Source organism: Microtus oregoni, unplaced genomic scaffold, assembly GCF_018167655.1.
Source record: "Microtus oregoni isolate MIOR12 unplaced genomic scaffold, Mior012 000011F_ref0000422, whole genome shotgun sequence".
NCBI classification, from domain to species: domain Eukaryota; kingdom Metazoa; phylum Chordata; class Mammalia; order Rodentia; family Cricetidae; genus Microtus; species Microtus oregoni.
In genome coordinates this window covers 54,488,580-54,502,017 of record NW_024543070.1, presented here as the reverse complement: position 1 = coordinate 54,502,017, position 13,438 = coordinate 54,488,580, and the positions used below count along the sequence as shown (strand labels likewise).

The following is a 13,438-nucleotide window of genomic DNA, read 5'->3' as shown; positions in this document are numbered from 1 at the left end:
ATAAATGAACTAACGCCAAGAGCGCAGGGTCACTCTGCTGAGCCCAGACTTTCTGGCTCCCAACCCTACTCAAAAGGCTGCCTCTGACAAGAGCTGAGGGATGCTTCTGGAATCATCTATTGGGAGATTCTTGGGCTCAAAGGCAGAAAATGAGCAATGAGAGAGGTACACCGTGACACAAATGTGCTTCTGGCATGAGGATTATAAATACACACCATGCCAGATGGTCCTTACAGAGAGCACGGGGAGGGTTGCCACGGATCCGTGCTATGGATGCTATTTAAACCAGGTTCAGCCACCAAGTCCTCTGTGATCTCCATTTTTAAAATTCCTGGATGAGTGGGCTCTGTTGGGGGAAAATGGTCTCATTTCCAAAGCTGTGGTTTCATGGATAGCCATTGCAAATGGCTCTGAAGTTAAAAACACACTTCCCAAAGAAGTAACAAAAATAGTTTTCCATAAAAAATAGAATAGTACTTCCCAGAGTGGGTTCCTGAACATTATCAGGACCTCGAAACATGTTAGAAGCTGAAGTTCATGTGGTCCACCTCATTCCTTCCGTTACACATGTGACTGCAATGTGGGCCTGAATTTGAAAAAGAGTGTTCTAGAGACAGAGGGGGTCTGTGGGGTCTGAGTCCCGAGCAGAGAGCCTACAGCCTCTGTGGCCCTGCTCTGTCAAAGACTGCTCCCATTGATTTATTTACTTACTTGCTCTCTCTCTCTCTCCCTCTCTCTCTCTCTCTCTCTCTCTCTCTCTCTCTCTCTCTGTGTGAGTGTGTGTGAGTGTGTGTGTGTGTGAGTGTGTGTGAGTGTGTGTGTGTGAGTGTGTGTGAGTGTGTGTGAGTGTGTGTGTGTGAGTGTGTGTGTGTGAGAGTGTGTGTGAGTGTGTGTGTGTGAGTGTGTGTGTGTGTGTGAGTGTGTGTGTGTGTGTGTGTGCCCTCTCCACTCCAGGCTAGCTTGCCTGCACTTCTAGGAGAGTCTCATGCCTGTGTTTGCTGTGGTTGGAGTAGTGCTGGCAATGCCCACTACCACATCGCTGTTTATGTGGCTTCTGGGGACCCACACTCCACTCCTCAGGCTTGTGAGAGAAGCGGTTTTCTTCACTGAGTCATCCCCACACCCCCAATTCCTCCTTAAACTGGAACCCAAGGTCAGGAGTCCCAACCTTCTGGTGCCCTTCAGCAGAAAGCAGATGAAAGTCCCATGGTACCTTGTCTTCCTCTGGAGCTAAGGCACAGAGACCCTTGGGCACAACCTGACACCAACCCATTGCTACTATTTGCATCTCGAAGTCCCCCAAGGCACTGTGCTTCCTTCTCAACTTGGTTCTATCCAATCTGGTGTCAATCAATAGGAGGTGGGCCTCTCAGAGGGCCTTAGGCCAGTAGGAGCATGTCCTTGAAAATGACTGTGAGCCTTGTTCTCCCCCCCATACACGCACGCACGCGCACACACACACAAGAAACACTCTGCAGTCCATTATAACAGAGATGACCTCACACACACACACACACACACACACACACACACGAAACACTCTGCAGTCCATTATAACAGAGATGACCTGGGAAAAATTCATGGTACCAGGAGTGTATGCCAGCGATTCTTTGCATTGCTGCCAGGGGAACAAGCCAGAACCAGGAATGGATACAACCTTCAAAGTCTAGCTGCTCTGATGGGCTTCACCCTTTCTCCGCATGAACATGCCCCAGCCACTCTTCCTTTTCTGGTCTAGCAGCACCAGCTCACTCAGGTGCCTACACCCAGGTCAGTCCAGGGATCCTGTTCCACCCACATGTGTACATTGTAGAACAGTTTGCTCTGGAGGTGGGAGGGAGACTCCTAAGGATCAGGAAGTAAACAACACTTACCCCACCCTTAGGTTATATAAGCAGTAAGGATTGCTAGGGAAAGGATCCTCTAGTCAGACGAGCTGCCTGGACATCGTACGGAAACTCCACAACTTGGCTTCCATGGGACTGTTGGCCAGTCTCCTGAGAGCCTTGCCATACTATATCTTGGAATCTTTTGGTGATTTGAGGGAAATATACCTATTATAAACACATGCAGCTTCAGGTCCAATCAAGGTGACATCTTGTGGGTCCTCACTATGTGCCATGATTTTACTGGACTTTGTCACACAGCAATATAGTACCTAACTTTCACAAATAAGAAGAATCCGGTAGCAAACATCAAGGCGTAGGACACACCGGATGCAGTGTACCCTGGTCTCTGGACCTGACTCACATCTTCACTGGGTACCAACTGGAAATTCTGCCTGGTATGGATTAGCACAATCCTGTGTAGCCAATGAGGGTGGTTTGATGAGTGAACCTGCCCCCATCCAACCAGGTTCAAACAACTGCCACCATGTTCTCCCTTTAGTGAGACTGGAGGACAAATTTGCCAGTGTTCACAGATCCTTCTTCTGAGAAGTGCTCCTGGACTCAACTCCATCGAGGAGAAACTCTCTTCCATAATTCCCAAATTAGCATCCTCTCACCTTCATGAGTGCATATACAGCCCATTGCCTTGAACCCTGGACCCCAGAGGCCCTCCACTGCACTCCCTGGGCTTGACACACACTTCACTGCAAATACTGATAAATGGGAAACCAGGGAACACTGCTTAGGGCCAGTGCACCAGTACCAACTGAGTTTTATTCCAAAGGCAGAGCACGCGCGCGCGCGCGCGCGCACACACACACACACACACACACACACACACGGGACTTGGATTATCATACCGAGCATGAAAACACCAGGTCCTCCTTGTGTCTTCTTGCCCTCAGGAGGGTTGTGAGACACCCAGGCTGGAAGCACATCTTGGAACAAGCACATATAGAATGAACAGGTAGGGCTCAAATTCAGGGACAACCATTCTGAGCCGCCTGAGTATCTGGAGGCAGAGAGGGCCAGTTCACACTGGTGTTGGCTCTCCTCACTCTGAGCTCCAGAGAAGCTGTAAAAGTAGACTCGCTACTTTCTCTGGCTCATCTAACTGAAATCAACATGGGACCTGTTTGTTTTGTAGTGAAAGGGAGATCTGGGATACAGGGACAGACTAGCATACTTGTTAGGGTCAAGTATGAGTCCTTCTCAGGCTTAAGGAAGCAGATGAACAGGGGTCCCCTCCATCAGCTGCCCGTGATGGGCATCCAAGTACATAGCATAACATGCTTTGTGTGATGTGTTTATGAAGGCAAGACACCCTAGCATTTCCTCACCCAGTGTTTCTCAAATGAGAAAGTCACCCTAACCCAGTTAAGGCCCTGTCATCATGGCTTTGGGGGCATGAAGCCCCCAAAATTCCTGCCCACTTAACTGAGTTGGTGCCATTCACTTCCAAGAGAAAATAATTAACAGGAGGCCTGAATAAACGATGGTCACCACCTCCCAGAGGTGTCGTGGAATCACATAAGCCCCAAGGTTCCCACAGGTCTGGGCCTTACCTGTTCTTCTTCCTGTCCTCTGTCTTCCACTTGCAAACCTACTCCTGGCGAGGACACTTGAGGAGAGCAAACCCACTGTAAACAACATAAATCTCTTGTTAGTAAATGTATTCCTCTCCTAAAACACACCGCACTGTTTGGGACCCAAATGAGTCTGTGAGTGGATGTCCATGAGACACAAATAATGAGAGGCAGTTGGCAGGTAGCAGAGAACATCACGAGTGGGGTGAACCCTCAGGTCGGGACGGCGGGTGTGCAGCGGCCCCAATCCTGCCCCCCAGGTGTGCAGTGATGAGAAGCGGCAGAGTGAGGGTGGAGAGGTGGGGTGGGTTATGGGGATGAGAATGCCGAGACTCACAGATCTGAAGTGAATGGAGTAACAGTTTTACCTGGAGTCAGAGAAGGTGAGCACCCAGAGCCTGAGCTTTCCAGGTGACATCTTGGAAGATGGAATGGCAGCACCACGCTGGGGTCTGGTCCAGCACTTCCTCCTTCAGCTGGAGAGGAACTGCCCCATGGAGGCAGATGCAAAGAAGCCACACCCACCACAGGGGCGGATTGAAGAAGCCACGCCCACAGGGGCAGGCGTAATCCAGCTACACCCACACAGGGGTGGGTTGAGGAAGCCACGCCCAAATAGGGGCAAGTGTGAGGAAGCTACACTCACACAGGGGTGGGTTGAGGAAGCCACGCCCACACAGGGGCGGGTGTGAAGAGAGCATAAAGGGGCAGATAGAAGTGGCTATGCCACACAGGGAACTGCCATTCTCAGAAACACCATCCAGGCCTCTGTTCCCTTTTCACATGGCCATGGCTTCCTTGCTCTTTGCTCACATTCAAATCCCTATAACTAGCAAGGGTGTATCTCTCGGATCAACACCATGTGTTCTAAGCCATGACCTTCACATGAGAAGACTCCACGGCCCACCTTGTCACCAGATCTGTCAATCATGGCTGACTGTGTACCTGGCTTTACTGCATATTTTTGGTACCACACCCAGGGACAGTACTTCAGACACCCACAGACATACATTAACACCCAGAGGAAAGTCTCTGAGACCCCAGCCAGTACCCTGAGCAAGGACAGAGAAAAAAAAAAATGCTTTGCTTCTACAGTTTTTACCAGAGTGGAGATTCTCTGAATCTTCCCGTTCCAAAGCAAAATTCCTGTAAGCACAGGACTGGGCCATCACAAAGCCCGTGTGTGATGTAGGATGTTCTTCTGAATATTTGTTATTACTTTTATTGTTTAATTAATAAAGCTGTTTTGGCCAATGGCTTAGCAAAGTAAAGTCAGGTGGGAAATCTGAACAGAGACAGAGAGAGAGGCTAGGCGGAGTCAAAGGAGATGCCATATAGCTGCTGAAGGGGTAATGTGCTGCCCCTGTAAGCCACAGCCTCATGACAAAAGACAGATTAATAAAAACAAGATAATTTAATAGTTAGAGCTAAGTAAGAAGCCTAACAGATTAGCCAAACAATTGTAACTGATATTAACTCCAAATGATTATTTCGTAAGTGGCTTCAGGAAGAGGTGGGTGGAGAAAAACCGGTCCATGGACCAATGAGATGGAGATACAGCTAGCTACATCTGGCACCCAACATGGAGCTACAACACATATCCAGAAGGACATCCTACATCACATGTGGTATCTGTTGATATCCACATGCAAAACTCTGGACTTGACAGGAGCCTGTGGGTGCATTTAAATAAGGGATGCAAAGAACCTAAAATGCATCAGATGGTTTCCCTTTCCAGAGTTCAGAGATGCAAGCTCATGTTGGGCCCCGGACCACGTTTCACCAGTCACCTGCAACTCATTCAAGACTCCAACAAGCTGCACGTGACTGAGGGCAAAAGTGCACAGGGTCCAGAAAGGAAGCAAACTGGACAGCTAAGATTCATCGCAGCCTTGCAGGGAGTGGACTGGGTCCTTCGTGACCAGAAAGCCATGTGTGACCTCTGTGATTATTCTTGAGAAGACAGACTATCTTTGCTCTAACCAAACACCTAACTAGAACCAATTTTAGGAGGCGGGATTTGTTTGGGCTTGTGGTTTAGGAAGGGGTACAGCACAGTCCACTGTGGTGAAGATAGCATGGCGACAGGCGTGTGCAATAGCTGGTCATACCGCAGCTACAGCCGAGAAGCAGAGAGAGAACACTGGCGATCAACTCAATCTCATTTTCATTCAGTCTGGGACCACAAGCCATGGAATAGTACTGCCCATGTTCAGGGTAGGTCTTCCCTGCTCAGTTAAACCTACCTGGAAATGTTCTCATTGTCTCCTCCAGAGATGTGTTTCCATGGTGATTCTAAATCCCATCGATTTGAAAATGAAAATGAACCATCACACTCCAGATGAGTGTGAGGAATGAGGGAAGAAGGGAGGCACTTGCTTTAGGCAAGTGACCACTTCTCAATCAGCTCTCCTGTGTATCTGGCTTGGGGCCTATACAGACACCCTTGGCATGTTGTGCATCTAGGCTATGACTTTTGAGCAATGACTGAAGCTGACAATCAAGATTAAACATCGTTAGGACTTTGTGCTTTGGCTGGGAAAGTGTCGCCTCTCTGGGAACTCTGAATTTAATTGTACAGTGTAGATATTCATAGCTTTCCACTGTCCAAAAATTGGCTTTGGTGGGGACCTCCAGTGACAGAGTTGAACACAATCGTGACTGAGGACATTTCTTATCTCCTTACAGATTTCAGCCAGCAGGGCTAATCTAAGAAGACTCACAGCCATATCCTGCATGAGCTCAAGCCCAGTCTCCATAGCACGAGGTCAGGGTCCCACGACCCAGGAAATACTGTTATGCAATTCCAGTCGTATAGGTGAGGGATCACAGCTTTGACATCAGCCTTGAGGCCAGGGTCAGTGCCCCATCTTTGTGGTCACAGTGGCCAGTGTAAAAACCTAACAGCCTCACATAGATAAATGTGGAGGCCTCTGATGGACCTCCAGTTAGGAACCAGGTGACATCAGTCCTGGTTCCCATCCTCGGTCCTTGAGTCCTTTGAGGGTCCTGCAGAGCAGGCAGAGATCCATCGTATCACAGTTGTTGGGAGTGGAAGGAAGTGAGGTCATCCACTTGCTGAGCTATTCTTATAAACCTAGAGCAATTAAAGTTTCACTGCCCGCTACAGTGGAGCTTCTGTGTTGCCCCTTTGACACTGCAAAGTGCACTTCTCATCCACAAATACGGTAAGTGGGGGAACCTGCCTCTTTCTAAGCTGCACTGGACATGGTGACTTTTAGAGGAGGGTGCAGGGCTTGTGCTCTCTGAGCCTGCTGAGAAGGGGCCCTGTGGGAAGCAGTGGCCTCAGTGGAATCTCCCACAAACTTCCACAAGCCCTGAGGTCCTTAGCTCCGCGGTGCATCCCATCCACACGGGGGTCTGGAGAAAGCAACACCTCCCGCAGCTTTGCCGCCTCTCACACTGTTGGTGGTCACTTGTAGTCCTTTGTCCACTGTGATGAAAAAAACCTTGGCAATCCGACTAAATAAACTCCAACAGGAGCCCCTATGACCAGGCTTCGTCCTGTATAATCTACAGACATTATTCTAGTCCCCTTCTTACTTGGTGTCCAAATCCAAAACAAGCTCACTATTTCACCTGGCAGAGATAGGCCCTGCAACCAGGCCATCTTCTCAGCACAGTGGGCAGAGATTAGATTGAACATATCACCAAGTCCCCTAAACCAAGATATCAGGAGTATAGGATTTTTGACCGTCACTGGGCCACTAAGTCTAGAAGCAATTACATGTACATTTTTAAAGTTATGTTTTAATTGGAAAACAGTTAAAAGTCATCTTTTGGTTGGAAATCCATGCCTACTATTGCTGAAAAGAAAACAATAAACAAGCTCACTTGCCATGAAACAGAACAAAACTAAACCTATCTTGAAAAGCCATGTGATACCACCGTCAGTGCCTCCAAATAATGTATGGGTAAGAATTTTAAGTTATATTTTAAAATAAAGTAAAAATAAATGCTTAGAGGTTATTGCTTACAAAAAAGTAATTAATTAACTAAATATCATGACTGAAATACTTTTAGAAACAAGTTCACCTAGTATCTGCATAATCTGACCATACTATGTTTCCCTGCAACCTCCCAAGAATATCCTTGCTATATAAGTTCTGGAGGAAGTATTTCATTAGAGAGGCAGGCACAGCTAACACCTAGTTACTAGTGAGGCCTTTAAAGCCCCACACTGTGCTGAATCTACAAGGCAGGGCAGAGCATTCCTCTGGACGCACACAGCTTCTTTTTAGTGTTGATGTGTCCAGTTGTTTCATGTGAGTGTGCTCCAGGAACTAACTTCAGTAAGAAACATACCACATAATAGAGATGACGCAGGGATAGAGAATGTCACAGAGAGCAACAACGTAACTTTCAAGAGTCTAATGAAACCTTAGGTAATGCTGCTGCAATCAGAATGTAGCACCACCTTTTCTGAGTCCAGGATTGACAGTGCTCTTGCCCTATCACACTGAAGCATTTTTATACAGTGAGATGGGACAGTGTATACCTTGTCGGTGAGAGAAAGTGAACATGGCCATTGTGATTTGCATAGGAATGGCCCCCATAGGTTCATATACTTGAATGCTTGGTCATTAGGAGGTGTGGCCTTGTTGGAGGAGGTATGTCACTTAGGTGGGCTCTGGGATTTCAAATGCTCAAGCCAGGCCCAGTCTCTCTCTTCCTGCTGCCTGTGGATCATGATGTAGAACTCTCAGCTCCTCCTCCAGCGCATGCCTGCCTGCAAGCTGCTATGACAACAATGAACTAACCTCTGAAATTGTAAGGCAGCCCCAATTAAGTATCTTCCTTTATGAGCCTTACCACAGCCGTGGTGTCTCTTCACGGCAATAGAACATTGACTAAGACGCCGTGTCTTTTGTCTTGAAGGCAGCCCCACTCCAGCATGAATGGATTTCTCCTTCCTCTGATTGTTTCCCCAAAGTCACCATAAATACTGTTCCTGCCACTCCTGGCTTAACCATTGATGCTGTCCACCCTAACCCACACTTCTGAAAAATCCCCAGCCCCATGACCAAGTCCCTCAGAAGCCCTAGCAAGAACCATAGCCTGTAAGTAAAGTTCATCCTGCCTCTCTCACCTTCTCTCTCACCCTGGTAAAAAGCCCCTTCACCCTTCTATTGCTTTTGCAGTTGTCAGCAGTGGATGAATGAGTGACCAAGGAAACAGGCTTTCCTTCAATAAATGAGCACTTTCTTTAGAACATAATCCCTCCTTCTTTGGTTTAGAACACCAATGCAGCTGTGTTCCCACCACGTGTCTTGAGTTGCTTTAGGGAGAAGAGAAATGCCAACTCTTAGATGGCTTCGGGGAGGAGGAAAAGGCATCACTACAGAACTTAGGACAGCAATGCCAACCTGACAGCTAACACCTCCATGTGAGGACTTAAGCCTTCAGACTTGGTTTCCTGACTCCGAGAAGCACAACACAGTGATCTGGATGAAGCAACCAGGCATCATTTTCTGAGGAGGGTGTTTGAGCAATTTCACAACTATCAGTGCAACAGATACCCTCCCCACCTCCACCCCCCCCCACACCCCCCACACACCCCCACCCCCCGGCTACAGAAGCTCTACTGTGTCACAGCCTCTGTTGTCCTCCTCTGCAGCACGACTGGAAATCAGCATTTTAGCTCAACTCTTCCAGGAACTATATTTTGCTACACTGTTTCATAGAAAAGTTCTTCAGTCCTGGCCCCTGAGACACTTAGAATGTTGGAAACACATATAAAATATTTTAAATTATGTCATTTGTAGGGAAAAATATGGAACCAGAGACCACTGTGTTAAGTGAAATAAGCCAAGCTAAGAGAAGAGTGTGTGTGTGTGTCTGTGTGTGTGAGTGTGTGTGTGACTGTGTGTGTGTCTGTGTGTGTATCATGAAAATGGAAGGGAGTATTATACCAGGGAGGGGGTAAGTGGAACAAGAAAGGGCAGTTGGGGAGAAAACAAAAATTGTATGCTTTCTCTCATGTAGAATGAAGATCTAAATATATGCAACATGAAAGTAGAAAGACTATTTGGAGAGAGAAAAGGACAAGGGGAAAGGGAAAGAGGGAGAAAAGAATGGCAGGAGGTGAATGTGAACACAGTAAACTAGCATGTGTGTGAAAGCATAGTGAAGTCCAGTATTTTATACTAAAATACTAATAAAATTAAACCAGATGTCATAATGAAACCCAATACTACCTAAAATATTAATTGAAAATAAAATATTTTTTAAAAAATCAGCCTCCTTCCTAAATGATTTTCCCCATGAATATTTCTACATCGAATCCTGTGACATTTGTTCTCTCTATGCACGACTGGAAACTTACTTAGATGTCTCTATATTTGTTTTTCAGAAAGAATAAAGTTTGGTAATTTTAGTATTGATCTTGAATTAGGGGCTCCTACATTGAGGAAACAAACACGAACACACAAGTTATCCCTTAATTATGATTATGTTTGCAGCTTAGTTGCTCCTGATGGGAGACATATCTCTCCACACATAGACAGGTACAACTATATTTTAACACGCTATGAGTCCTGCCTCCATTACCAGCCTCCAGTGTCAGAAGGGCCAGGCTTTCTTCTAGAAACTCCTAGGATATAAGCTTTCGTGACCCTTTCCTTTCAGAGGTACAACCCCAGGAGTCTACTTTCAAAAGAGCTTACCTGGTAATCTGAGTTCTTGTACTGAAGTCCAGAGACCTCATTGAGCGCAGAACTTCAATGCATCCCAAGTACTGCAAAAAGAGAAGACAGTGCATGAGTCCTGGGAGCCGAAAGCAATAGGAAAAGCACTAATGATGTCAGGAGGTTGGGGAAGCCATACAAATTCTTACATCACGTTGTACCTTTAAATTGAAGGGAAGGGCGCCGGTGAGATGGCTTAGTGGTTAGAGGTGTCTGCCGCCAAGCCTTGTGCCCTGAGTTCAATCCCCGGGGAGCCACGTAGAAGCAGAGACAGCTCCTGCAAGCTGTCCTCTGACCTTCACATGCACACTGCTAAGCTCTTGCTCTCTCTACCTATCTATCTCCCTATCTCTTTTCTCGGAGACAGAGAATAAATAATTTTTAGTATAAAAATGATTTAAATTCTAGGTGCGATGTATTTTTATTAAAACCCTAAACCTAGACTTTTATCTATCAGAAAATATCCCAAGTGCCTAGATTGACAGAACCCTTGACTTTTATAAAACCTGTGAGCATTGCCATTTTCTTTAGAGGTATGTTTTTCAACATTTTTATTAAATAATACCTTATATAGTGTGAGATGTGAAAATCTTAAATGTTTATGTTAAGCATTGCCATTTTCTTTAGAGGTATGTTTTTCAACATTTTTATTAAATAATACCTTATATAGTGTGAGATGTGAAAATCTTAAATGTTTATGTTAATGCTATTAAAGCATTCTTTCAATAATAATGCTTTCCCTCTACCCAAACATCCTATTCCTGGATCTATACAAGACTTCTAAAGGTTCTTAAATAATAATATTTTGGTTTTTTGAGACATGATTTCTCTATGTAGCCTTGACTGTCCTGGAACTCTATAGACCAGGCTGGCCTTGAACTCAAAGATCCACCTGCCTCTGCCTTCTGAGTGCTGGCATTAAAGGCATACACCACCACTTGCCCAGCTAGGGTCTTAAATTTAGAAGAAGAAGGAGGAGGAGGAGGAAGGAGGAGGAGGAGAATTTACCACTATACAACCAACACTTTTACTAATGCTAAACCTCTCTGTCTTAGTTAGGTTTCCATTACTGTGATTAAAACACCATGACCAAGTAGCTTGTGGAGGGAAGGGTTTCCTTCAGCTGACAGTTCTATAGCACAGGCCATCACTGAGGGAGTCGGGGCAGGAACCCAAACAGGACAAGAGCCTGGAGTCAAGAGCTTATGCAGAGGTCATGGGAGAGTGTGCTGTTTATGGCCTTGTTCCTCATGGCTTGTGCAGCCTGTTTTCTTATACACCAAAGGACCACCTGCCCAGGGTTGGGCCCTCACTCATCAATCACTAATTAAGAAAATGCCCTACAGACTTGCCCACAAGCCAATCACATAGAGGCATTTTTTTCACAATTGTGAGTCCCTCTTCCCAAACATCTCGAGCTTGTGTAAAGTTGACATAAAACTAACCAGGACTCCTACATTGTCTAATAGATATATTTTCAGGGTTATGAGTAAGCTACAGAGCACTTCAGTTTAGCAGAAAGCCTTCACTGTTTACCTCACGTCTCCAGAAGCTCAAGGGCACACACTGCAGTGTGGAACTTAGGTCAGTCCCGCTCATAAAGATGTGCAGGTGGACAGTCACGGCAAGGGAGGCAGTGTCTGCTCTAAGCCCTGGGGGGGCTAGAAGACACAGGCGCCTTCAAACTAGACTGCATGAGCCTCGTGAAGTCTCATAATGTGGTGCAAATAGCAGTTTGTTTGCATTGTACAGAAAACCCAAGCCTGGGCCTGGCTTTGCCGTCTATTGTTACGTAACTTTATGTAACACTTGACCCACTTCTCGAAACTGAAAGTCTCTGCACCTACAAACGTGGTTGTTCCTCCCTCCTCGGCACCAAGGTCAATGTCAAGGTGGCGGAATACCGCTAGCCCCATCTGAGCCTTGTGGGTTCTAAGGGCAATGATAGAACTCTATTCTGCTAGACAACCCTGCTGATGGATCATTTGGTCTCCACCACAACCACAACTCTCTGGGCTGGGAGATGGCTCAGTCGTTAGAGTGAAAAAGCCTTCTAAGTATGAGGATCTGGGTTTGGTCCCCTAGATCCATGCACAATAAGCCATAAGCCAAGCATGACAGAATGAAACTTAATCCCAGTTCTGAAAATGCAGAGACACAGGATCCCTGGGCTTGCTGGACAGCCAACACAGCTGAATTTGTGAGCTCCAGGTTCAATGAGAGACCGTCTCTCAAAAACTGGGGTAGAGAGTGACTGAGGAAGACACCCTAAATTAACAACTTTTCTGTACACACATATGTATGTGTACATGTTCCTGCAGACACATGCAGATAAACAAGAGTACGTATACACATATATATGCACACGTCTGCACACCTACTTCCACACACAATCGTAACTCTCACCCATGAGTAAAGCATCCTGAATTCCTAAATTGGCACCACATTTGACTTTCCTAAAACCTATTAGCATCATCATTTTATTTAGATGTACATTTTCCAAAGTACCACAGAATTATATAATTACAGAATCCGATGTTTCTGTGACAAATGGGCCAAATGTCACACGCTGTGTGATGACCACCATTATCAAAGTCAACACATCCCACACTGCATTGCAGAGTTCTGTGGAAAGCATGTCCAGTATCCAAAAGTTAGATGAACACAGTCCACTATCCAGGGCCACTGTGAATGCCAAGTTCACGGATGCCCTGAGACTGGGGGAACATAGTGACCACCATTGTGGTGATGTTAATACCAGGTCTAACACAGAGGAGCTGTGAGAATGTCACAGGAAACCATGCAGCACAGGTACAGAACACTGTCACTTCTGTTACACTGGGAATCCCATCTAGTCCAGACGCTTAGGCAGGGGAGTCACAGGCCTGCCCAGTAGCACAGCCTATGCCTGGCCAGATTGTGTCACAGTGAAAGCCTCCCTCAAAAGAACGGTTGAAAGGGGGCTGGGGGTGTAGCTCACAGACAGAACACCGGCCTAGTATATGTGAGTAAGGCCTAGGCTCAACCTCCAACACCATAAAAAATCAATTTATTAATTAATGAGATAAAATGTTTGGTGATAGAGACAGACCGTGATGTTGGTATTTCCTCAAAGGAGATATGAAGAAACATTCGTTCACAAGTATGTGGTACTAGCATCCTAAGAGCTTGTGGACAGCATCATGTGGAGTGTCAGGGGTGAACACACCCCACTAAGGTCTGGAGCAAGGTGAAGATGTGCACTTTAACCACTGCT

The 13,438-nt window shown here is 46.3% G+C and overlaps 1 protein-coding gene across 5 annotated transcripts in view; it reads right to left on the bottom strand.

Moving 5' to 3' along the window:
• LOC121453450 (SHC-transforming protein 3) overlaps positions 1-13,438 on the bottom strand; it is a 119,784-nt gene that overhangs the window by 64,687 nt on the left and 41,659 nt on the right. For all 5 annotated transcript variants that reach the window (XR_005975011.1, XR_005975012.1, XR_005975013.1 and 2 more), the window contains one exon: positions 10,162-10,232. Coding sequence is in view for 1 of the 5 variants with exons in the window: in XM_041660241.1 (XP_041516175.1) it covers positions 10,162-10,232 (71 nt within the window). In the remaining 4 variants the exon portion in view is untranslated. The remainder of the gene's footprint in view (positions 1-10,161; positions 10,233-13,438) is intronic.